Raw genomic sequence first — 24,152 nt, forward strand, 5'->3', positions numbered from 1 at the left:
TACTGCACACAGAACCTTCATAACAGTGCCTAGAACATATAAAATACTCCATAAATGCTATCTATTATAGGAGCTTTAGTCCAGCTTCATGCCCCAAACAGAAATCCTTTCCATCAGTTTTCAGTTGTATGTGTTTCTGAACTAATAGAGCTCATCATGGAGCCGAAAACTACTTCCTTGAAACTTTTCTATCCTGGAGCAGTAATGTCTCTCATGTCCTTCCAACAGGGGAAAGCCCACCCTATCTTCAAGCTAAACATTCCAAGTCACTTCAATTTAGTCTGTACATGTACAAATTTCTATCTCACCACCCTTGTTCTGCCTTAGAAATGCTCCAATGTATCAGTGGCCAACTTAAAACACTGTATCCAGCATTAATACCATATCACACCCACAGTTGATACCAGCACACAACGTCTTATACTTTGTATTTCTGTACTCATTTTATTATCTGGTCTTCACAACTCCAGAAATAGACAAAACCAGATAATTCCTATCACTTTAGAGATGAAAAAATTGAGACTTAGGTTAAGACAGGGGCGCCTAGGGGGCTCGGTCAGTTAAATGGCCAACTCTTGCTTTTGGCTCACGTCATGATCTCACACTTTGTGAGATCAAGCCTCAAGTAGGGCTCTGTGCTGACAGCGAGGAGCCAACTTGGGATTCTCTCTTTCTCCCTCTCTCTCTGCCCCTCCCCAACTCATGCGCATGTGCACAGAGGCTTGCTCTCTCAAAATAAATAAATAAATATTTAAAAAGAAAAAGGCACTTGCCCAAAAAAAGACAGCCAACAGAGACACTGGAATAAAAAAATGTTTCTTCTAACTCCTCAACTGCCCAGAAATGCTACCTTCCATGATGAGTAAAATGGATTTCTATCAGTGCCACCATTAACTTATTAGCAGCCACTAGAGTGCTAACACACAGCAAGCGTAGAGTCCACTAAAAGGCCTTGATCTTTTGTACACGAATCTCTATCAAGCAAGGTCCCCTTTTTCCATCCTGAAACTAAAGCAGGGCTGTAATCTGATTTTAACACATGAAAACCATTTGGAATCCTACTTCTCTCAACTTCTGAGTTGCCTTTTACTCAGATTTAGATTATCCTAAGTCTCAAATCAAGACACTGTAAAAGTGTTTATCAGACCAAAGCCAAGACCAAAGAATACCAAAGGCCTCTCTCTGGGAAGACATGTATCAACCCTAGTGGGGTACCACAGTTCACCCTGCCCACATGGCTCCACCTTAAATGTGGGTAATTAATGAAACACTCTCCATACTACTTTGGCTCAGATACAAAATACACTAGCTTCAGTTATACTCCACTGACTCAGAAATCTAATGAATAAACACAAAATTTTAGTTTTAAGCAACTTATTAGTGAAACTATATAGGTCTCTAATGATCATCTTTTCTTAACACACTCATGTACCAACTGTTACATGGTTAATAATAATCTCCTTTCGTGCTCACTTCGGCAACACATATAATAATAATAATCTCCTTTCAAATTTAACTGAGCACTAAGTAGACATTTCTCTAAGAAAAATATATAAATGGACAAAAGCACATGAAAAATATTCAACATTATTGGCCAACAGAAAAGTGCAAATCAAAACCAAAATGAGATACCACTTTAACACCTACTAAGGTGGCTAAAATCAAAATGTCAGACAATAACAAGTGTCGGCATAGAAAAACTAGAGCCCTCAGACATCGAAGGTGGGAATGTAAAATGGTAGTCATTTTGGAAAACCATCTGGCAGTTCCTCAAGTGATTAAACATAGCCACCATATGGCCCAACCATTCCACTCCTAGGTTATACCCAAGAGAAATGAAAACATAGGTCCACACAGAAATTTGCACATGAATGCTTACAGCAACATTATTCATAATAGCCAAAATCTAGAAACAACCTAAATGTCCAAAAACTGATAAACAAAAGGTAGCAGATCCATATAATTCAACTATAAAAAGGAGTAAAATACTATGACATGAATGAACCTTGGGAACATTATGCTAAGTGAAACAAGCCAGTCACACAAGACCCCATTATCATGATCCCATTTATATGAAATGTTCAGAGTAGGCAAATCTATAGACAGCAGATTAGTCTAATCAAAGACTGCTTACGACTGGGATGGGGGGCACTTGGGGTGACATGTTTTCTTTTTGAGATGATGAAAAGATTTACAATCGACTGTGATGGTTGTACGTATCTGAATATACTAAAAACCATTGAATTGGACACTTTAAATGGGTGGATTATATGGTATGTGAATTGTATCTCAATAAAACCATTTCTCAAAAAGCTCTAGGAATAGGACTATTTTCTCTTTTTCTTACATAAAACATTATCCAGACTATTTCACCATTAGAGTTCTACAAACTATGTATTTACACACTCAGCTACACACTTAATGTGTCTGGTATGGCTAAAGATTACCTATTAGGAACCTCAAATGAAACTAGTTAAATAATTATTAGGTTGAGAATAGGAGGATTAAAACATGAATAATCTTCTAATTCTTCAGTTGACAGACTTTACACCTGACATAAACACATCTGCAGCTATGTCAACAAAACAAAAATATCAAAACTTTTATAATTCAATGTGAGACTTCATTCTGAATGTGATTTATTTGAACAGTCAACTCAAAAAACTAATAGAAGAATGCTCCACTATGAATTAACAAAAGATGAATTACAATATGACTCAATATTAAAACCAAGCATTTTAAGTTTTCCTTGACATTATGTTACTGAACCACAACTCAGCAGTATTAAACAGGTACTTGAAATACCCATGATATAATAAGGGATTTAACACCAGATTTGAAAAACTGAACACTTGGATTTGATCTACTTCAGTGACATCTAACTTTTCACTTAAGTTTGAACATCTTTAAGAAAAGACTGACCCAAATTAAGTAATTATTGAGAAGAAACTCCAGGCGTTTCAGAAATAGTATACCATGCTTCATTTCACCAAAGTAGATTTACTACATTTGGTGTCCAAATTTCCAGAACAATGAATTGTAAAACTTTCTGATAAATAAACTTGGAATGAGTCTGTTTATTAATATTTATGATAAAAAACTATTCTTTGTATGATGCTTTACGGTGTACAAAAGACCTTCTGAATATAAACTTTAACTTCCCCATGGTATCAACAGACAACCAATGAATAAAAGAATGTTCGCCCCTATGAGGAATATAACTTATTCCTACAGACAAAAGACATGTGACTAGAACATGTCTTCCTAGAATTCTTCCAGTCTGATCATTCACTAGCTTAGCTGGTAGAGCTGGAATCAAGTATCGACTTCAATGAAGATTGGGTTTTATTTTTAACTTAAAACAATTATTCTTCAAGAATTTAAAATTCTCAACTTCTTCACAGCCCCTTTTCTCCTTTCACTTTAGCAACTTTCACATAGGCTTGGGGTCTAATGATAAAGGAACCTAGTAAAACTGAAGGCAGTGAATGCAGTGGCTACAATGGAGGTGAGAACTCAAGAAATGACATACAGAAACACAACTGTGCTGTAGATTTCTTTCTGAAGTGGGATTTTATGGAATAGGTAAACCCTGATAGATCTGCAGATATAAAATTACTCTAAAAATATTCTTGACTTAGCTTGTTATGGTACCTCTCTACTAAGTGGGTAGCTGCTAATTTTAATTTATCCAGGAAGTCTAGTAAACTTTAAGAGAATTTTAAAAATGACTCAAATAAAATTTAACCAATGTAAAGTTTTTTTTCTGCCTTTACCTATTAAAACTGATAAAAATTTTTTACATAATTGAATGGAAAAAAAAAAAGAACATAGCATCAGTATCAAGCTCACTTAGAAAGTCTACCCACTTTCCAAATAAAATTCACAGTATCTAGGTTACTTGGCCTTGTAGAGCGAACCTCAATTAAAGTAAGTAAACACTCTCATTATTTTAGGACTTTATTCATTTTATGATAATTACCCTACCCTTTCCAGTATGAAAGGGCACTCTACTCTTTCCATTCTCCTAACTGGAAATGACTAAAGGAAAACAGAAGCAAGTAACTGGAGAGGCACCTTCCTGCCCAAGCTAGGAGCTCAACAAGTTAACATAAGACCCCTACTGATGTTTTTCCTCAACACTTCTTGAATACAGCTTAAAACTTTTTTTCGGTGGTGGTGGGGACACAGATTTTAGTATCTTTGGTACATGTCACTCCTCTAAATTCAAAAGACTGATGTAACAATCAAAAGACTAGGAGCTTTAGGGTGCCTGGGTGGCTCAGTTAAATGTCTGACTTCAACTCAGGTTATAATCTCGTGGCCTGTGGATTCAAGCCGTTGGACTCTGTGCTGACAACTCGCAGCCTGGAGCCTGCTTCAGATTCTCACTCTCTGCCCCTCCCCCACTTGTGCTCTGTCTGTCTCTCTCTCTTTCTCAACAATTTTTTAAAAGGCTACGAGCTTCTTGAGGGCAGGGGCTGTGCCTTACTTGGGTGTCATCCACCATACCCTATACCCTGTGCTCACTAAGGATGCAGAGAATGAATAGATGAAAAGCAAACAGATAAATGCTGTCATCAGCTCTATGACCCTGACTAAAGCCAGTTAGCTTCTGAAAACCTTATTCCCTCATCTGTAAAACAAGAAGAAGATACCGACTCTGCCATACTCAGAGGGTTTTTTAAAAATTAATAGGCAAAATGCAAGGAAGCACTTTGTAGACTCTAAGGGAGTGTACAAATGTACGGCTGTTTACCCACCTTTAGTTCAAGTCTTGTCTTTAATGTCTTCTAATGTCTCCAGATATGGCCTACTCTTTTTTCTTGTCAGATAATCAAATACTAAGTTTCTACAGAAATATACACATTTTCATACAAAAATAGGATTACTCATTTAAGTAATGTCTCTCAAACAAATCAGCAGATATAAATTAAAAGTAAAATCAGAAGCTGTATCTAGTATAAGTTAACATTCCAAAAAGTTATTTAATATAAAATACAATAAAAGTTTAACTCACCGCACATTTTTCCACTTTGCCAGCATTATTAGCCCATTTTACTAAAGCTAATAATCGAACAAAGAGTTGACGTGTCCGGCTAGCAAACTGCACTATTTCTATTTTCCTATAAAATAAAACAATCCTTAATGAACTAACATAGTTGAAAAGAATATTTAACAATTTTTTTCATCTGAGCTAAAATATGACTCAATTTGTTTATAACCATTACAACAAAATGAACCACCTAAAATATTTATCTATATATGAATTATTGTCACATTTTGTACACTGCCTGCATTTAAAATTTTCTTCCTGAGAGTAATGAATCCAATAGAATGTTTTAGCAATGAATCAGAATCACATTTAAAAAATGAATTTTGCAGGACAATAAAAGTTGCTTTCTAAAATATACCCAATTCACAGATGAAAAAGTACAAAACAGAAGTTACCCAGGTCAGAGGGGATCAAATCAGGAGTTAGGAATTTCATAACTGAGGTTATAAGTTATGAGCTGGCAACCTTTTTGGTACAAGAAAGGAACTAAAATAGATCTTTCCCAAAGCTTGAAACTGTCTTCTACAAAAGCAAGGGGTCCATATCCAATCTTCCAAGAGCATGATTTAAAAAGCTGAATAACCAAAGAACTATCCAACTCTTTACCAAACGAATTTCAATGACAAACCTGGATATTAAATTATCAAAACAAAGTGAAGGAAAGTAAGTTGACTACCAAAAATAACAACTAGATGGTAGGTCTGTATCTATTTTTATGCTATACCCACTACAATGCTTTTTTTCCCCAGTACTCATCAGTATTTTTATCATTTCCTCAGAAAGCCTTAAAAGCTCTACATTGTCCAGCAGTGGGTAAGCTAGACCTCTCAATTTCCTGTCAGCTATAAAACTGAAAAAAAAAAAATTCAACAGGCCAGGACTGATGACAGAACCCAGCAGGACACCAGCTTCCCCCCAAGTGAACTCTGACCTACATCAGTCTCAGTACAGCTGTTCAATGACCTGCAGATCCAACCCACATCTCTGCGTCTCACCAACAGCAACATCATGAGGCAATGCACCCAAATAAAAGTTTCTGTTCGAGTAGAATCCTGACTGACAACTATAGAGTCTAATTCCTAGTGAGAGCATGTGTAGGGAGCCCACAAACAACATGAAAGGCTTAAGATTCAGCCAGCAATAGGATCAGTGGTAGTACCAAGAGAAGAATCAAGGTCACAGATAAAATTATGACTCTTTGCCAGTGTCTGTGAAGGATCTTTAGAGATAAAATGACCAGAGCATCACAGGCGAGACTGGAACACAGCAGAAATATTCAATGTACATTAAGACCTGGCAGCCGCCTTCGTGCTAGGAGACTCCGTACCATCATTCTAACTTGGCAACAACTTACAGAGCAGGTGAGGTTGCTATCCTAGAGCAAGCATATCTGTATATTATTAACTTGCTTTCTCAAATGAGCTCCTGTACTGGAAAGCAAACACCAAGCTTTGTAAATATCGTACCGTGACTTTTTTTGACGTCATGCAGTCTCAGGAGATAAGCAGCATGAATCTGTTTTCCAAGGCCCTGTTTCCCTTCCCACCCCAGAGTGGACAGAAAAAAATCTGGATTTTCATTTTCTTCCCTTAAAACTGACCAGCCAAACTATTATAAAGGTATGCTTCAACTCTCTCCCACAACTCTGCCTTTTCGATCTAATTCCATCAGAAAGAGAGCTGGCAGTGGGGGTGGAGCATAGTCACTAGTAAATCCTCCCTTGTAACCTGGTCTTTAGAAAAATATAAAATCAAGGAGCATTAGTGCCAAAGATACAATCAAGCAGTCTATACTATAGCCACAATTTAAATCTCCATCACAAGATTACCTTAAAACCTTAATGTATCTTGTTTCCTTGGCCTATGGAAATGTTGTTTAGATATGCTTTAAGCCCCAAACTTCAACTCAATCAAAATTACCTCAACTGTAAAGCAGCAACAGCAGTAGGCAAATGTCAATTCTCTAAAGATATCTGGCATCATGATAGCAAATGGTAAACTAGCAGCGAACTTTCTAAAGTGAAATCTGTTCCTCAGCTTTTTTATTAAGTTCTAAGCTTTCTACATCTTTCTACTCCCCTCAGAGACTTGACCTGGTCAGTGACTCAACAAAGGTTTCTAGAACAGAAGGTCAAGAGCTGGTCTCATACCAAGAATTGTCAAGGATGAGGAAATCACATTTCCCAGGGCTCCCTAAACAAATGGAGTGAAACATCACCCTGGATTATCTGGGCCTAGGTTTCCAATCCACAGCCCTGCCACCACCAACCACCAACCCCCAACCCCCCGCACACACTTTCTCTCCCCCTCCCTCCTTCCCTCCATCTATCTCTCATATACCATACACATATACACACTCTCACAGATCTAACAACAGAGACACAGATTTAAAATTTTTCATACTTACCTTTCCACATCAGATTTCCTTGGCAGTCTATGAAGGAAAAAACACAAAAGAAATTGACTAAATACATGCAGACCTTCATCAAAATATGATAATAGTCTTTATTCTGACTCTATCACATACTTTAGTGTTTCAGAAGAACTGGATAAATAGACACTACAGGTTTGTGTGGCTACCTACTCTTTTTTATGAGTTTCCAGCAATACGGCTACAAGGGGGGCAGGGGACAGCAAATGAACGTTCCTCTACATTCAAAATGCTCCAAAAGGTATTCCATGAACCTCAAACATTTAAAAAGCTCAAGTCTTCTGTTAAGCACACTACCATAGAAAATACTCTTTTAAAACCAAAATAGTCACGGATGCAGAATACTAGTTGCCAGCCTTCCTGGGTCCAATAGAACCTTGCTTCCAAGTAATAGCCTCTCCAAGTTTTTTGTTAGGGTGGGCAAAACTGGGAGCTAAGCACACAAAAGGGCCAGTGTCAGCCAAGGGTTCCACAGTAATTATGATGTTGCATGGTGGTTAGACATAAATGATTACTTTTAAACAGCTCCAGTAAGGCTTTTTTTTTTCTTTTTGCTAGTTTTCCAGTACAACAGCCAGCAACCGATGTCACCATTTTCTGTGTTAAATTATACCATTGAACACTCTCACATCCACTGATGCTTACAATGGTCCCAATCTGCCTCATGAATCACCACATTCTAGAAACCTCCTTCCCATGGCCCAAGATTCAATGGCCTGAGCGACTCTAAAACCTCCTCTACATCTCATCGCTCCTTGAAGAACAGATACCAAACTACTTAGATCCTCTCCCCTCCACTGAAAGGCCACAGATGCAGAAACAATAAAACCAGAGATTCAAGGCACAAAGAGGGGAAACTATTAAAATGGGCTCTGGCTTGTAGATGCCTACAATTCTGAGAGTAGACAGTGGCATAGAAGTTGGAAGTTATGATCTGGTGATAAAGGAAACTGGGTAGAAGCTGGAAGAGCCAGCAGATCAGATGAAGCAGAAATTAAGGCGTCATACAACTTCAAGTAAAAACTACTACTGGTAAGTTCCTCTGCATGTGAAAGCTCCCAAGTACACTCCCTGAGGAGCCACAACCCTCATCCTCAAGGGAGGGAAAGAATAACCATGGATGCTTGTGTGTGCTTAAGAGACTGAAACAAAAGAGGGGAGCCTTTGGGGGTAGAGAGAACAGGAAACATTGTTCTAGGTCTTTCCACCTGCCTTGGACACCTTAAAAGGATCATCTCATTTCAGAGCTGGTATCATTTCAGGGACAAAGATTAGGCTTTGTTGCCTGCACCCACCCCCCCATCCTCCGCCATTCATCCTAATCTATTTCAAATTGCTTTATGGATAATAAATCCACCATTTGGAACAAAGGCCCTAAAACACAAATTTTTGGAAGTCACCGAAACTTATCCACACCAAAATGTGATAAGACAAGTTTACATGACTGAGATCTTAGCATTTTCTAATTTTAATTAGAACAGGCAAAAAATGAAAAAAAAAAAGTGGAACCTACATCCCTAAAAAGTCAAGGCAGAGCATAAATTCTTAGATGAGAGCATGTAAGGAGGTTGGGGTACACAAGTAGAAGGAAAAAAAAAAAAACAAATCCGTGACCAAAAACAAACCACTGAAATTGTGAAGGCGGTCCTTTTTACTTTCAATAGTTCACAGACAAGCATCAAATGCGGCAGAAATAAGATTCTTATAAAGTATACACTAGCTTTACGTCAATACATTAATTCTGACAGCTTCCGCCTGGAACAAGGGAAAATACATGATTTAGGAACTCCAAGGTAAGTTCCCAAACTAATTTTGGCTTGCACAAATCAAAAGAGAAACGAGTTATCTTACATACCTAAGTGTAAGACCCTCCTCCGGTCAAGCTGACCCTAACAGAAAAATACCAACCATTGTTTTATTCTCCAACCCTGGTAAATAAAGGTTGAGCAACTGGGCTCTGGAAAGCCCTAACCTATAACAATTAATTATAACCAAATGACTAAACTCATTTTTCTAAGATACTGTTACTAAATTCTAAGATACTGTTGCTAGATCCCACCCTTTAACCGCAAAGTTCTCGCTTCTGTGCACCTGCTTCACTTTCCCTTTGGACCTATGATTGATTACCTCAATAATGACCTTTCCTGCCTTCCCATACTTATATAACCCCCGAGCTTCAAATTGGCGGCACTTTCTCCTGAGGACTTGCCAACACTTGGGAGGGGCTGTTCGGCCGAACAAAAATAAAACCCATTCACCATCTCCATTTGTGTCGGTGGGTTTCACTCTTGGTGACTTGCTTCAGGAGGGAAAGGTCTAATAAAGTATTAAGAACAGTGTATTTCCCTGTTAAATATTCCATGGTCTGGAATGACAATTCTAAAAATTCATTTGTTGATGTATTAAATCAATAAATACTTACTTAATCCCCAACTATGTGCCAGGCACTGTTCTAGGCCCAGGGAACATAGCAAACAAATCAAAATCCCCATTCTCATGGAGCCTCCAGTAATGAAGAGACAATAAACTAAGAGTACCCAGTAACAATTAAAAGAAAAAGTAGTGAGTTAAGAATGGACAGCAGGGGCAAAGTGGTTTTCATGGGGAGTCAGAGAGTCTTTCTGAGAAGTTCTATCTGAATGAAGACCTAAAGGAAATAGGAAAGCAAACCACACAGATTTCTGGGGTAAGAGCAAAGGCTCTACGGTGGGAGTTGTGCCTGGCACTATGAAAAAACATCAAGAAGGGTAGTGTGGCTGGAACAGAATAAGCAAAGAGGAGCAGATTAGGAAATGAGGATAAAGAGGGTAAGGCAGAGAAGGCACAGACCACATAGCCTGGTTTGCCCAACAATCCTGGTTTGTGCATGTTGCTCCAACATTATTATTTTTTAAATGTTTTTTTTTTTAATTTATTTTTGAGACGGAGAGAGACAGAGCATGAGTGGGGAGGGGCAGAGACAGAGGGAGACCAGAATCAGAAGCAGGTTCCAGGTTCTGAGCTGTCAGCACAGAGCCCAATGCGGGGCTCGAACCCACGAACGTGAGATCATGACCTAAGCTGAAGTCAGAGTCTTAACCGACTGAGCTACCCAGGCGCCCCAACTCCAACATTATTATTAACAGCACCACCTTTCGTGCTCAGAAGTGTCCTGATTTGGACCATAACTTTCATGGTCACTCCATATACAGGTAACTATAAAACCTTTTTACTGTAAGTAGATGTGAGAAAGATGGAGAACCGCTGGAGAAGTGTGAGCAGATAAGTTTTAAAAGGATCACCTATTTTATGGATGACCAAAACTGTAAAGGGGCAAGGTTGTAGTAGTAGTAGAGATATCAGCTGGCAGACTACTGCAGTTAACAGGGGTAAAGGATTCACACTTGATGGAAATGTTGAAAAGTGGTCAGATTCTGAAGTCAGAGGTGATCAGGACTTGCTGATGTGCTAGGTGTAGGATTGGAAGAAGAGCCAAGAGTTACCCCAAATTTTTGGTGTAAGCAACAACAGGAAGAATGGAGATACTCTTTAGTGAGACAGGAAAGGTGTGGCGGAGGTCAAGTGGAAACTGGAGTTTGGGTCTGGACTTGGTACACTGAAATACCCATTAGGTATTTAAATGTAGGCATTTGGATAGAGTCTGGAGTTCAGAGGAGAGGTCTCTGCTGGAGATAGAAGTATGGGAATCATAAACATATAAAGGGTGCAGGATTAAAACTATGTACTTATTCCACAGCAATAAAATAGATGTTTCTCTCTTCATAACTAAGCCATAAAATAATAAGAACACAGTATAGTTCAAAGAATTTCTACAAGTCCTCTGTGAAAAAACAAATTATACAAATTATGCAACCACTGATAGCAATTTTCAACATTTTTCCATAGCTATACATTGGGTAGGTGACCTTTACATATATGAAATTTTCTCATGGATATGCTTAAATTTTTACGAAATCCACCAGTAATTGGTTCAGATAGGTTATTACTACAATAACACCTATTTATGACAGTTATTTAAGTTTCTCATTAGGCAGGGGTAGTCTTTCTGTTTTCCATTCAATAAAGTACAACATATCCAAATTGAGAATGACGTTTTGCAGGAATAAGGGGAACCTAGTCTAACTCTTTCAATCATCTGCAAATAAATATCTTAAGTCTCTAGTAACAAATTAATGTTCCACTTGAAAACACTGATCTGCAATCTAATAGATCAAAGATAAAAACTACATTAATCTAAAAATTTTAATTCTTACTTTTTCTGAATGTAGATTTAAAAATGTAAAACAGTAATTAAAGTACATATACCGAAATTTTATAATGCCTTTTCTTCACACACTAAAAATCATTAGTGTAGTCTGATCCTGTTCTGAAGGGATTAACATCCTAATCATGTCCCAAGGCATTTCATTGGTAGTGATCTATAAACTCCCTTCATACTCCAAAAGACATTAACAGAAGACCAGTTACATCTTTTACTTACACTAAATGCGTTAAGTCTTAAAACACTCTCAAACATTCCAGAAAAAAAAAAAAACTTGGAATCCAAAATTTTAGATTATTTTATACACAATACATCTCCTGAGTTCAAACTCTGTCGGAAGCAATTACAACCTACATTTAAAATGTACAGTCAAGACGCTGTAAAACAGATTTCCTGTCCTTGGGAATTCGAATATTATGTATTCCTAAACCCTAATTTTGGGCTTTCAGCTAAAAAGCTTCCAACCAAGAAATTAAGAGGGTTCTGTTGGCAACTCGAGCAAAAATCCCAAAGGTGAGATTTTCAGTGCAAGTCTAACATGCATAATTAACAAGTGTCCGTTGCTTCATCTCCAGAAAGACCCCAAATGCAAAGCTTTTCCTCCATCTCCTTGAGCCCCAAGAGTTCAAAAATTCTAGACTAAGTCGCCCAGAGGAAAGGAGAAAACAGCAGCCCCATAGGGAGAGGGAGGTGCGAGCCTATCTAAAGCCGGTTGGGCGGGAAGGGGGGGGGGCTGGGGAGCAGGCATGGGTTTCGCGGCACTTACAGGTCCGTCAACACCATGAGCTCCGAGTAGGCCCGGTGTAGCAGAAATTCGATGAGGGTGCTCAGCCGGTAGCCGGGGCTGGCCGCAGCTGCAGCTGCCGCCGCCACGGCGGCCCCGGGAGGAGGAGGCGCCGGGGCTGAGGCGGGACCGCCGCTGCCCCCGCCACCGCCTCCGGGCGGGACCAGCTGGTGGTTCTCCAGTTGCACTGGGGCCATGGTGGCGCAGCGCCGGGCTTGGCGCAGCGGCACAAGACGAAGCCCTCGAGCTTCCCGGGCGCTCGGTCACCGCGCCGACGTGGGCGCGGGCAGAGTCGCCGCCGCCTACCGCCAGGCCGCCTCCTAACAGGAAGCCGTCAGCCTGCCGCGGAGGCCCGCCCCCATGTAGCAAAGAGCCCGCTGGCCCCAGGGACTGGAGCGAGGGGCGGGGGGGAGGTGGGGGGAGGGAGGCGGGGAAGCGGGGCAGCCTCCGCAGAGAAGCTGCGCCTCCGCAACCGATTAGAGGCCGCTTCGCCAGGCCGCCGCAGCGTCCATATTGACGGGCCAAAGCGGAAGTCGTTAGGCAGAACGGAAGAGGAACCTGCAGGGGGACTTCCGACAGCCACCTGTGCCTTTTCTCCCGACTGTCGGGTGCAGTGATGCTTGGGGGGCGCGTGGGAGTGGGGCGGGGCCGGCGCGCGGGTGGGGAAAGCGGAAGCGGTGGCCGCGAGTCGCCGGAAGTTGTGGGGGCGGAGCCAGGGATGTCACCGAAAACGTCAGTAGTTGCCCCGCCCTTGCCCTCACCGCCCTCCGGTGTTTAAAAGGCTCCAATGTGCCCTGAGGTATTTATCGGCGCTCCCCAGTGCGGCGCGAAAGCGGCTGGGGAGTCTCCCTTCCAAGATGTTCGTGAGTTGTAGTTCGGGAATCGCGAAGAAATTGTTGCGGCTGCGTTCTTGTGACTTCTCAGATCTTTGCTCCTCCCACAGTCTGCTCATGCGCCTTCCGTGGGATAGAAAACGTTTCCGTCATTTTTTTTTTAAACTGTGGGAAAAGATGCGAGAAAATAGGATAGGGATAAGAGCAGGGCTGCTGGCAGAATAACTCCACTATAATGGAGTTGGACATATGCGACTTTCGTTACCGACCCCCAAATCCCAGGAATTCTACCACAGAAACAGCCCTTAAGTCCTCCACTGCTGGCTCTCACTCGCTTCTTTCTTGTCCCTGCCCTTGCAGTAGACGCCCTACCCTGCCAGGGTTTTCAGTTCTTATGTGTTCAGCCTCCACTTTTCCCCTTCAAAATCCACGTTTAATATTTTGCTTCCTGCTTTAAAACAGTGATTCTCAACCTAGCCTGCTCGTTGGAATCACGGGGCGGGGCTTTAAAAAATACTTAAGCCACGCTCATAGATGCGGTTTTTGGTGGTCTGATGTGAGGTCTGAGGTAATAGGTTTTTTAAAGCTTTCTGGGTGACTCTTATGTGCAACTAAGGTAGAAGTCCACCGTTAAAAAGCGTCAATTGCTGCCACCCTTGTTTCAAACATCTTTTTGCAGATTCCTGTCTGTTACTCTTAGGTGTAAGAGATGCCCTTGCTGTTCTTTAAGGTTAAAATAATCTTATTCTTGTCTGCATGTCATTCCTGAAGGCCATTCACCTGTTCTTTGAAGGTGTAACCTTTGGAGTATAGTCGCTTGCTCCCTCTTTTGAGATCTTAAAGCACACTTACATGCAATATCATCATGATACTTATCAAAACGCATTAGTATTACTTACACTCCTTGCTGGAGGGCAGAGTCTATCATTCTTCCGTATGCAAGCTATCCTCGGGAACAAATTTTTATGTTAGCTAGAATGGTACCATTTCTTTTGCAGTTGTTTTGAGTTGTTTTATTGAAGATTTTCCCCCTTTCATGAAAACTACTGACGAGTTAAAAACAAACCCAGTGATCACATGCACAGGAAAGATAGGTGGTTGTACAAGGTGGTCTTTAAGGTCTTTTCTAACTCTCAGATTCTCATTCTGTGTGGTTTGATAGGATTTTAACTCTGCCTTATTGTGTATATTAAACGTAGTTATTATACACCATGTCTTTTACTATACGTTCTGTTTGGCAGTAAGGTTCTACCTAGAGACAGCACAAACGAGCTTGCAAATAAAAGGAAAAAATTAATTGGATGAAAAATTAATTGTTTTAGGATAGAGAGAATTTCACCCACATCCGTCAGATCAAAATCTTTGGAAATTTCTGTTTCAGTACATATCTTTTAAAATTGAGGGGCGGGGCACCTGGGTGGCTCAGTGGTTGAGTGTCTGACTTCGGCTCAGGTCATGATCTCTTGAAATCTTTCTTGAAGCCAATCTGATTTTAATAGAAGAAATCGATTGCAAAATATGGAAAAATAAAATAACATTTCCTTTTAAGCCCTCTTGCTGGAAAAATGAAATTGTGATAAATATAGTTTCATTTTGAAACATACAGCTGCCCCTCAGACACAAATGAGCAGGAAAGGAATTGAAAAGTAAATTTTTTCTTCCTTTTTGTGAGATACTGCAATTAATTCCTCCAAAACGGAGAGCAAAAGCAGTAGCTGCATTCATTCAATAGATTCTCCGTTCATGGTGAAGTTGAGGGAAGGCACTCACAGCACTCTTAAGTATTGTCTGACCAACCTAGAAAAAATGAGGACACTTTAATTGTTTTGCCTGTAAAAGAAAACCCAAACTTCTTACTGTGGTCTCTAAAGCCATTAAGAGAGTGATCCTTGCCTGTTTCTCCTGTCACTCTTTCCTTCACTCACTACACCTGTAACCACACTGGGTCTAGAACATGCTGTTACTATGGTATTAGGGCTTGTCCACTGTTCCAGATATGGGAAACACTTGTTTCCCAGCTCTTCACATGTGGCTGGCTTCTCATCCTTCCCGTGTCAGCTTAAATGAGGAAATCCTGAGGGAAGCCTCCCTTGGCTGTTTGATATTAGGAATGTATAAGGAATTTCATTGCAGCATTGTAGAAGCCAAACCATATGATCTACTGTCTCAGTAGATGAATGGATAAGTATTTCCATGTAACTGTTCAAATGAAGGAATTAGACCTACATGTTCCAACATGGATTCATCTCAAAAACAATACAGAATGAAAGCAGCCATCTTTTTTGATACCATTTCTGTCCATTTTAATTTTTTATTCTTTAAAATTTAATTTTAATTCCAGTATAGTTAACATACACTGTTTATTATTTTCAGATGTATGATATAGTGATTCAACAGTTCTATACATCACCCTGTGCTCGTCATGACAAGTGCCCTCCTTAATCCCCATCATTTATTTTATCCATTACCCCTCCCCTCTGGTAACCATCAGTTTGTTCTCTATACTTAAGAGTCTGTTTCTTGCTTTGTCTTTCTCTTTCTGTCTTTTTTTCCTTCACTCATTTGTTTTGTGTCTTATTTCTGTCCATTTTTGAAGCACACAAAATAACTAATTTCATATATTGTAGTAGAAGTAAAAAATGTCAATAAGAATGATAACACTTTCAGGATGGTAGTTACTTCTAGGAAGGGGTAAAGGATGAGGTGGTGCTTTATTGGTTATTAGCTATTAGTTATATCTAATGGGTTTTATTTATAAAGAAAAACCTGAAGGAAACGTGACAATATGAATGTCTATTAAATCTGGGGAGAGAGAGATGAATGTAAATATGTTCTTTATTTTTCAATATTTTTATAAAGATTTTATGATTAAAAAATTGTTTTAATGTTTATTTAATTTTGAGAGTGAGTGCAAGTGAGTGAGGGACTGAGTAAAAGAAGGAGATAGAGAATCCGAAGCAGTCTCTGCGCTAGGTCGATCCATGTCGTCTCAAATGGCAAGACCTTATTCTTTTTTATGACTGGGTGACTTTCCATTATATATATATACCACATCTTATTTATTCATTCATTGATCAGCAGACACTTAGGTTGCTTCCATATCTTTGTTACTGTAAATAATGCTTCAGTGAAGGCCAGGGAGTGAGGGATAGGTGAACTAAGTGAAGGGGATTAAGAGGTACAATTTTCCAGTTATAGTAACTCACAGAGATGAAAAGTACCACATAGGAAATATAGTCAATAATATTATAATAATGTCATATGGAGACAGATGATGACTACACTTACCACGGTGAGCACAGCTTAATGTATAGAATCGTCAAATCACTATGTTGTATGACATTGTATGTCAACTATACTTTGATAATCCATTTTTTAAAATAAAGGGTAGGGAGCCGGGAAATACAACTGTCTTGTGTGCCTAGGAAGGAAATGGTTTGGTGAATAAAAAATATTGCTTTTTACCACAAGATTAAAGTAGTCTTCTTTCTCTCTCTCTCTTTTTTTTTTTCTTTAGAGCATGGCCTCTGGAATCGGACCACTTAAAGTCCTAACTTGACCACTTGCCATCTGAGTGCTCTCCAGCAAGTTATTTCACTCCTCTGGGTCTCAGTTTCCTCATCTGTTAAAATAGTATTTACCTCAGAGGATGTTTGGGAAGAACTAATGAGTTAACATTTGCAAACAGTAAGTGATCTATATATATTAAATATTACCATCATCATCACTTAGGAGTAATAACTCTTATAGTTGGTTTTTCACCTAATAACCTATGAACCTACTGTCTTTCCCTACCCTCAGGTGGCTCTCACTCTGATATACCCAGTACCTACAATGGTGCCGTAGCTATCTGGTTTTAATGAATGAATGGGACAGACATATTCCTTCATTTATACAGTGTAGTTCTATTTATATTGCATCAAGTTATTTGGGATTAAGATTGACTTACGTATATTTACATGTGAAAATGAAGTGTCTAGGCTTTCTACAAAAACACTTCAGAAAAAAAACTTGGTGGAGGTAGATGAACTGCAATTGGCAACAGGTTAACAAATTATTAAAGTTGATGATGGATACATGGAAGTTCCTTATACTCTGTTCTTTCTCCTATTTTCTGTATGCATGAGAATATATATAAATATATAATAAAAAGTTTTGAAAAATCAAAAATGGGTAGTCAACTAAAGGTCCAGATCTTTTTTTCTCTTCTAATCAACAGCTTTTAATATATGTATCTACTCTATCTTGGAGATTTTTAAAACATTTTTATAATTTATGAAATATTTAACATTTAAAAAAACTACAAGGAAACTTAAAGTATAACTGCTTGTAAAAGAAATGAATGTGTCAAATATTTTAACAATTTTGGTTTCAGGCCTTGAAATAAGAATGCTTGCAAGGAGCTCTAAAAAAAACTTATCCAGATTTATATTCTTAAAAATTTATAGCTGTGCTAAAATTCAGTATCTTTTTTTTTCACCTCACAGTTACTTTTTAAAAAATTTTGTGGTGAGAACATTTAAGATCTACTCTCTTAGCAAGTTTCAAATATATAGCACATGTTAACTGTAGTCACCATGCTGTATATTAGATCCCCAGAACTTATTCATTTTGTAACTGAAGTTTATACCATTTGACTGTCTCCCCATTTCCCCCACACCCAGCCCCTGGCAACCACCAATCTACTCTTTGTTTCTATGAGTTTTGCCTTTTTGGGTTCTCACATGTAAGTGCGACCATACAGTATTTGTCTTTCTATGTCTGACTTACTTTACTTAGCATATTGCTGTCAAAGTTTTATCCAAATGGCAGTATTTCCTTATTTTTTATGACTGATTAATATTCCTGTGTGTGTTTGTACATGGATAGATGGGTATCACATTTTTTTTTAATCTAGTCATTCATTGCCAGACCCTTAGGTTGTTTCTGTGTCTCGACTATTATGGATAATGCTGCAGTGAACATGGGGGATACAGATACCTCTTTGTAAAATTCATTTTCTTTTAAATAAATGATTTCTTTTTTTTAACTTTTTTTTTAATGTTTATAGATTTTCAAGAGACAGAGAGACAGAGCATGAGCAGGAAAAGGGCAGAGAGAGAAGGAGACACAGAATCTTAAGCAGGTTCCAGGCTCTGAGCTGTCAGCACAGAGCCCGATGTGGGGCCTGAACCCATGAACCACGAGACCATGACCTGAGCTGAAGTCAGATGCTTAACAGACTAAGCCACCCAGGTGCCTCTTAAATAAGTGATTTCTAATGGGTGAACAAAGGAGGAAAAAGAGAATTAAAAGAACTATATTTAAGATATAGTTATTACATTTATCACTAACAGATAAAAGTCTTATCTTGCCTTGTTCTATTCTCATTAGGGAAGAATGCCAACCTCTGAATCGCCAGGTATTGATGCCATCCATAGGTGTCATGCGTAGGTGCTGAATCAACTCTGGTGATCAGTGAGGTGACAGATGTCACAGCCAGATCACCCTCACATGGTCATCAGTCAGACTGGAACAAGATTACACTGGTGCACACGTGAGAAGGGAGCTGAGGTGTCAGGCACAGCCGAGCAGTGCTGCTTTCATTAGGGCATCAGGCAGAGCTGAATAGTGCTGCCATCCCAAGGGTGTCCAGCACAGGGGAATAACCAATCTGGCCAATCCCGCAAGAGTTTTTCTGTTTTCCTAGCACAAAGATGAGATGACAAACCCAGCAGCAGGGTCATAGTGTCAACTGCAGCTGCTCCTTGACTCATGTGAAGCATGTGATTGTTTTGTGATGCTGCAGTACTGGATGAAGGGGACAAAGAAAGCATTAAATGTTCCCACCCCTTCTCCCTGCACACACCTCATAGGGATGCAGGAGTTCCACAGCCAGGTATCAGGGTTATGCTTCTCTTTCTATGGCCACGTAGTTCAGTTGTTCTAAGTCAGTAGCCACTATGTCTCTCTTCACTCAGCTGACTTCTACCTCCATGCAGACCTTCTTCCATTTGAGATGGGCACCATGATGGAACTTGGTAGAACTAAGAGTTCCCCACCATCAAGCAGTCCACCATAGGGATACTCCAGGGGTCATAAATTTCACCAACTGACTCTTATCCTCACAGTCATCAGTCTTCACCCCCAACAACTGAAACCAAGCGGTAGCGGAAGCAACAGATGTAGTCACCTTCCCTCTGTGGTCCAGCTGCCACCTTAAGATGAAGCCAATCAAGCTTTCCAAGCACTAGGCCCAGAGGGGGAAAACGACAAGGGGCAACTAGAGATTGTCAGGGTAGAATCACAAACACGGAGTCCCAGACTCCCGTTGCTCCCACCCTTTCAGTCCTGACCTTCCCTACACAGCTGTTCCAAAGGAGATGCTCCCTTGGAAGCCTGAGAGACCACATGGCTCCATTCGATCTCACCTGGGTGTAGACTCTTTCTAAGAATGTCTGCATGGGCCACATGAATGTTCTATTGGCCTGTAGCAATGGCTTTTCAGGGTTCACAGCCCCACAGAGGGGTGTCTTTACTACCAGGTGCCTGAACTGAGAGCTAGAGCATTAGCCACAGCCCAAGACTCAGTTGAACATATAACATGGATGGTCCTTAGCAGTACTGCCTAAGGCAAGGGCGATGCCTGTCAGCTTGGCCCATTGTCCTTACCACAGTTTTTCTTCCAGACCTGTTGGGGCCAGACAGGTGCTGCCACCTGGGACACATCATCAGCTTTTAGTTTAGCTGAGCCATCAGTAAACCAAGCCCAAGCACTCTTAGGGACACAATGAAAGTGGGGTCCCTAGGTAGCTGGAGGCTGGCCCTGTAAGTGATCAAGGAGGGGGAGCTACAATGGTCCCGAAACCTGTGGCCCCAATGTCTTCGTGTCAGGAGGACACACCTGTGGGACTAGGCATGCTATTTTCATGAAGTAAGAAGACTGTTGTGCCTCTCCAACTCTGTTAGCATTGAGTGGACCCAACCTAAGAAGAGAATATCTAAGTGCAGTGTTACCTGGAAGTACTGGGTAAGATGCTCAGTCTGCCTGCCCAATAGCAGACCAGTAGCTGTTTTGCAAATGGGATGTCATGGGTAGGTGCCAGGGTGGCAGCAAGTCCAGAGCCCCAGGGGATGCTTCTAAGCAGAAGCAGCCTCCCTTCACCAGAGGTGTATGACAAGGGTCCAGAAAGCCAGACTCAGGTGGTTACAGTTAATTCCCTTCCTCACATGACTTCCTTTCCAATTCTGGTCAATTGAATGCATGGCTGTGAACAAGCTCTGGCATTCAATGAGTCATAAAAATTTTTATCCTGCCTCCTTGTCCTCCCTTCACCTCATTGTACCCTCATTAGAGACTAAGGCCTCTCGTCTGCTCTGGGGGTGGAGAAACTTCAACCCCCATCCTTAGTCCCCCTTTCTCCTTAAAGACAGTGAAATCAGAACACATAGTTCATGCTCAAGCAGTAAAGGTGCTGAAGGAGGAATTTGTTTTAAGGCAACCACTTGGCTTCTTAGTTCCTCCGGTAGAGAAATGATTTCTGTGGAGGGATCTGGTTTTGCAGAGGCACTCTTAGTTCCAACTGGGTGGATGACGAACTGGCTGCTGCCGTTCCCCCCATAGCTCAGTATCCGGACCAAATCTCTGTGGTCCTCACCCACTCTGTCTCTTCTGTGCTTCGCCCCCCATTTGAATAGCCATATCCACATTGCCTTACGGGTCCCTTTGGAGGGAGTTTGAGATTCCTCTCCTTTGTTTTGTCTTGCCTTGCAGTTTTTGCCTTATTTGGGTTGCCCATCTTTATCCCAGGCATTTTTTTGGCTCAGTGTCATCAGCGCCCACACAGAGGGCCTCTGAGTACTACAACAAAGATAGTGGAGTCTTCCATCTGTGGTGGGCAGACCACAACATCCTTTCAGCCATTCTCTGAAGGGTGGGGCTCATCACGGGCGCAGGGGGGGGCTTTCATTCTGTCCATTTTGCAGTCAGTCTGGAGCACCTACAGCACTCAGACTTTGAACAGCTTCTTCCATGGTATTCCATGGCATTTTTTTTTTAATCAGCTCTGGGGAAATCTCTCTGGTTTGGCCATAATATCATCATTGAAACAGAAATTCACTGGTGCCTGGGTGGCTCAGTTGGTTGAGCATCCGACTTGGGCTCAAGACATGATCTCGTGGTTCGTGGGTTCAAGGCCTGTAGTTGTTGAACTACAGATTTGTCCCTGGTGATTTTAAGCTGATTGGGGTAGGACCATTTGGAGTTTCTACCCAGGTATGATTGAGCGCCTCACTGCTACGGACCAGGATCCTTCACTTGGCAATAATATGCACATCTGTAGCCCCTTGCATCTCATCCACCTGAGGCATCTCTATCCCTGATAACATGGAGTTTGCACTGAGTCTGGACCCTGATGATCTGTTTGGCTCTTTGGTGTCAGATTTGTTATCCCATCCTGGGATTTTAGAGTTCTGATCAGACTTTGGTGTCCTCTGATGAAATATGTCTTTAAACACAGTCGTCTGTGTTCTGCATGTCCATCATCTTGTATGTTGTCTGAGAACTTATGAGAGGTTGGTCTTGGGAGAGATCTTTGCAAATATTCCTCCCTCCAGGAGGCTGCTGATGTCTCCAGTCAGTAACTGAAGTGATTTAACATTAGAGTTAAGGTCCCAAGTCATTCGTAAGTGATATCTTTATGTTTAACTGAGTGTCACCTGATGTCCCATGGGGCTGTTGGCTAATGAACATACTAACTTGTGGCATAACTTCACTGAGGACAGTTTAGAATTGAAGTGGCCACTTTAGGCAACTTTGACGTGGATAAGATTTTTCATCTGAAAGGGTCTTTAGAACAACAACAACAACAACAAACCCCATGAGGAGACTGCCTTGTCTAAAAAAGAGAAATCACAAAAAACAAAAAAATAAAAAAGAAGTCACATTATTTTTCCATACATCGAGTATTAATAAGCACATAATTTTTCATGGTATGACTTGATAAAATTACCAAGGCCCCAAGTTATTGCTTAAAACACCTGCAGTGAGGGGCGCCTGGGTGGCTCAGTCGGTTAAGCATTCAGCTTCCACTCAGGTCATGATCTCAGGGTTCATGCGTTCAAGCCCTGCATTGGGCTCTGTGCAGGCAGGTAGCTCAGAGCCTGGAGCCTGCTTCAGATTCTGTGTCTCCCTCTCTCTCTGACCCTCCCCTGCTCGCACTGTCCCTCTCCATCTCTCAAAAATAAATAAAAGGCATAAAAAAATTTAAAAAACACCTGCAATGACTTTTGTGGGTAGGTGTGTAACTGTATGTCAAAATGGGTGTTTAGCTTTTGCAGTGATAATTTCATTCTGAAATAGGTTCCTTCTCTCCTTTTACAGTTTTTCTTTTTCTCTTTGCCTCACTTGGGAATTTTAAAGATAATCAGAAAAATTATTTTGTCATTAGGTGCACATTCTATGAATCTCTAGTACAGATAGTCATAAATGTCTATGAGAAAGAAAAAAAAACATAATAAACTGTTTCTTTCACTTTAGAAAACATGACAAACTTAAATAGTGGCCTTTTTTAGTATACTTACAAGGTAAGAAGAATGTCTTCTTTTGGCTTTAATCTGTAAAATTAATGCAAGTCAGTGGTCTACATTCTTCTGAAGGTATATTAAGGAGTAATGTCACTGAACGTTGCAAAGAGAACTCCAGGACTGCATCCTTCCACAGAAGCAACTAATGAGCTGGCAAAAACTATCATAATCAGCTTTGCAAAACACTGGAATCTAGCCAAACAGTCATAACTGCCACAGGGAGGCTTGGTGAAGACAACAGCCACTGTGTTGTAGAAAGAGAACGTAGTGGCATATTAAATTGCCCACCTACAGTGCCCCCACATGCTAGATTGGGAGCACCCATGAGGACAGCCGTCCATACTCTTGGTGCAGGTTGCTAGTGCCTAAGAGAGCAATATGGACCTTATTCTCAAATGTGCTTGTGGGTTTAGAATTGTCAGGTAGCTCTCCAAAGGACCTGCACAACATTTACCTTTGTTTCTCTCAACTCAGAACATTCCTGGACCTGGAGCACCTTCCTGAGCAGCTTTTGCCAAAAGCATTTAAAGGCCCACATATTGGCTATAGCAGCCTGGGAACAAGGGACAACAGTCAGGACAACAAATAGACCATAAAGTCTAGGAAGGAAGAGATTGGGAAAGGAGTTATGGGGAGAAGTAAGGACTTTTAGAAGCTCCCACATATACCTGAGAATCAGGAAGGCCACATGTGTGCCCAGGGCTGGATACATGCTCAAAAAAAAAACTTGAAAAGACCCTAAGCTTTTACCTCCAGCTGGACTTCAGGCTCCAGATAATCAGGATGTGATGGCTAAGGCAGAGTCACAAAAGGCCTGGCTAAGCGTTGGAGAAGTGCTCCCACAATGAGCCAATCTTGGAAGACTGGGACAGTAGTTTGTTTTTCTTTTTCCTTCCTTCTTCCCCTGTCCTTGTTCTTTTCTTCTTCCTCCTTCTCTTTCTCTTCCTCTTTCTTCTCTCCTGGTATTTAAAGAAACTCTGTCAAAATACTGACCATAAAAGCTAACAAAACAGAGGCTTAGGTAGCCATATTTGACAAAGAACACAGACTTTATAAAAATAGTTTAGAAAAGTCACTAAATAAGCAAGCAACAGAATAGATCAATGGAATAGAGTTGAGAATTCAGAAATAAACCTGTATATCTATGGCCAACTGATTTTTGACAAGAGTGCCATAACCATTCAATGAAGAAAGAATTGTCTCCTTAATAAATGATGCTGGACA

At 40.6% G+C, this 24,152-nt stretch overlaps 2 protein-coding genes across 4 annotated transcripts in view; one reads left to right on the forward strand and one right to left on the reverse strand.

Annotated features, from left to right (window-relative positions):
• Positions 1–12,931, reverse strand: part of MED14 (mediator complex subunit 14) — a 67,831-nt gene extending 54,900 nt beyond the window's left edge. For 2 of the 3 annotated variants that reach the window (XM_029929485.1, XM_029929486.1), the window contains exons 1-3: positions 12,514–12,931; positions 7,463–7,489; positions 5,021–5,126 (exon numbers count right to left, since the gene is read on the reverse strand). In XM_029929485.1, coding sequence (XP_029785345.1) covers positions 5,021–5,126; positions 7,463–7,489; positions 12,514–12,728 — 348 coding nt within the window. In that variant the 5' untranslated portion in view covers positions 12,729–12,931. The remainder of the gene's footprint in view (positions 1–5,020; positions 5,127–7,462; positions 7,490–12,513) is intronic. The other variant, XM_029929484.1, reaches the window with a different exon arrangement.
• MED14OS (MED14 opposite strand) lies at positions 12,732–13,329 on the forward strand (the record flags this gene model as incomplete). Its single annotated transcript, XM_029929643.1, is given in 2 exon segments — positions 12,732–12,977; positions 12,979–13,329. Coding segments are annotated over 2 exon segments (597 nt in total), but the record flags the coding sequence as incomplete, so codon positions are not given.
• Positions 13,330–24,152: the final 10,823 nt, after the last annotated feature.

Source organism: Suricata suricatta, chromosome X (genome assembly GCF_006229205.1).
Source record: "Suricata suricatta isolate VVHF042 chromosome X, meerkat_22Aug2017_6uvM2_HiC, whole genome shotgun sequence".
Lineage (NCBI taxonomy): Eukaryota > Metazoa > Chordata > Mammalia > Carnivora > Herpestidae > Suricata > Suricata suricatta.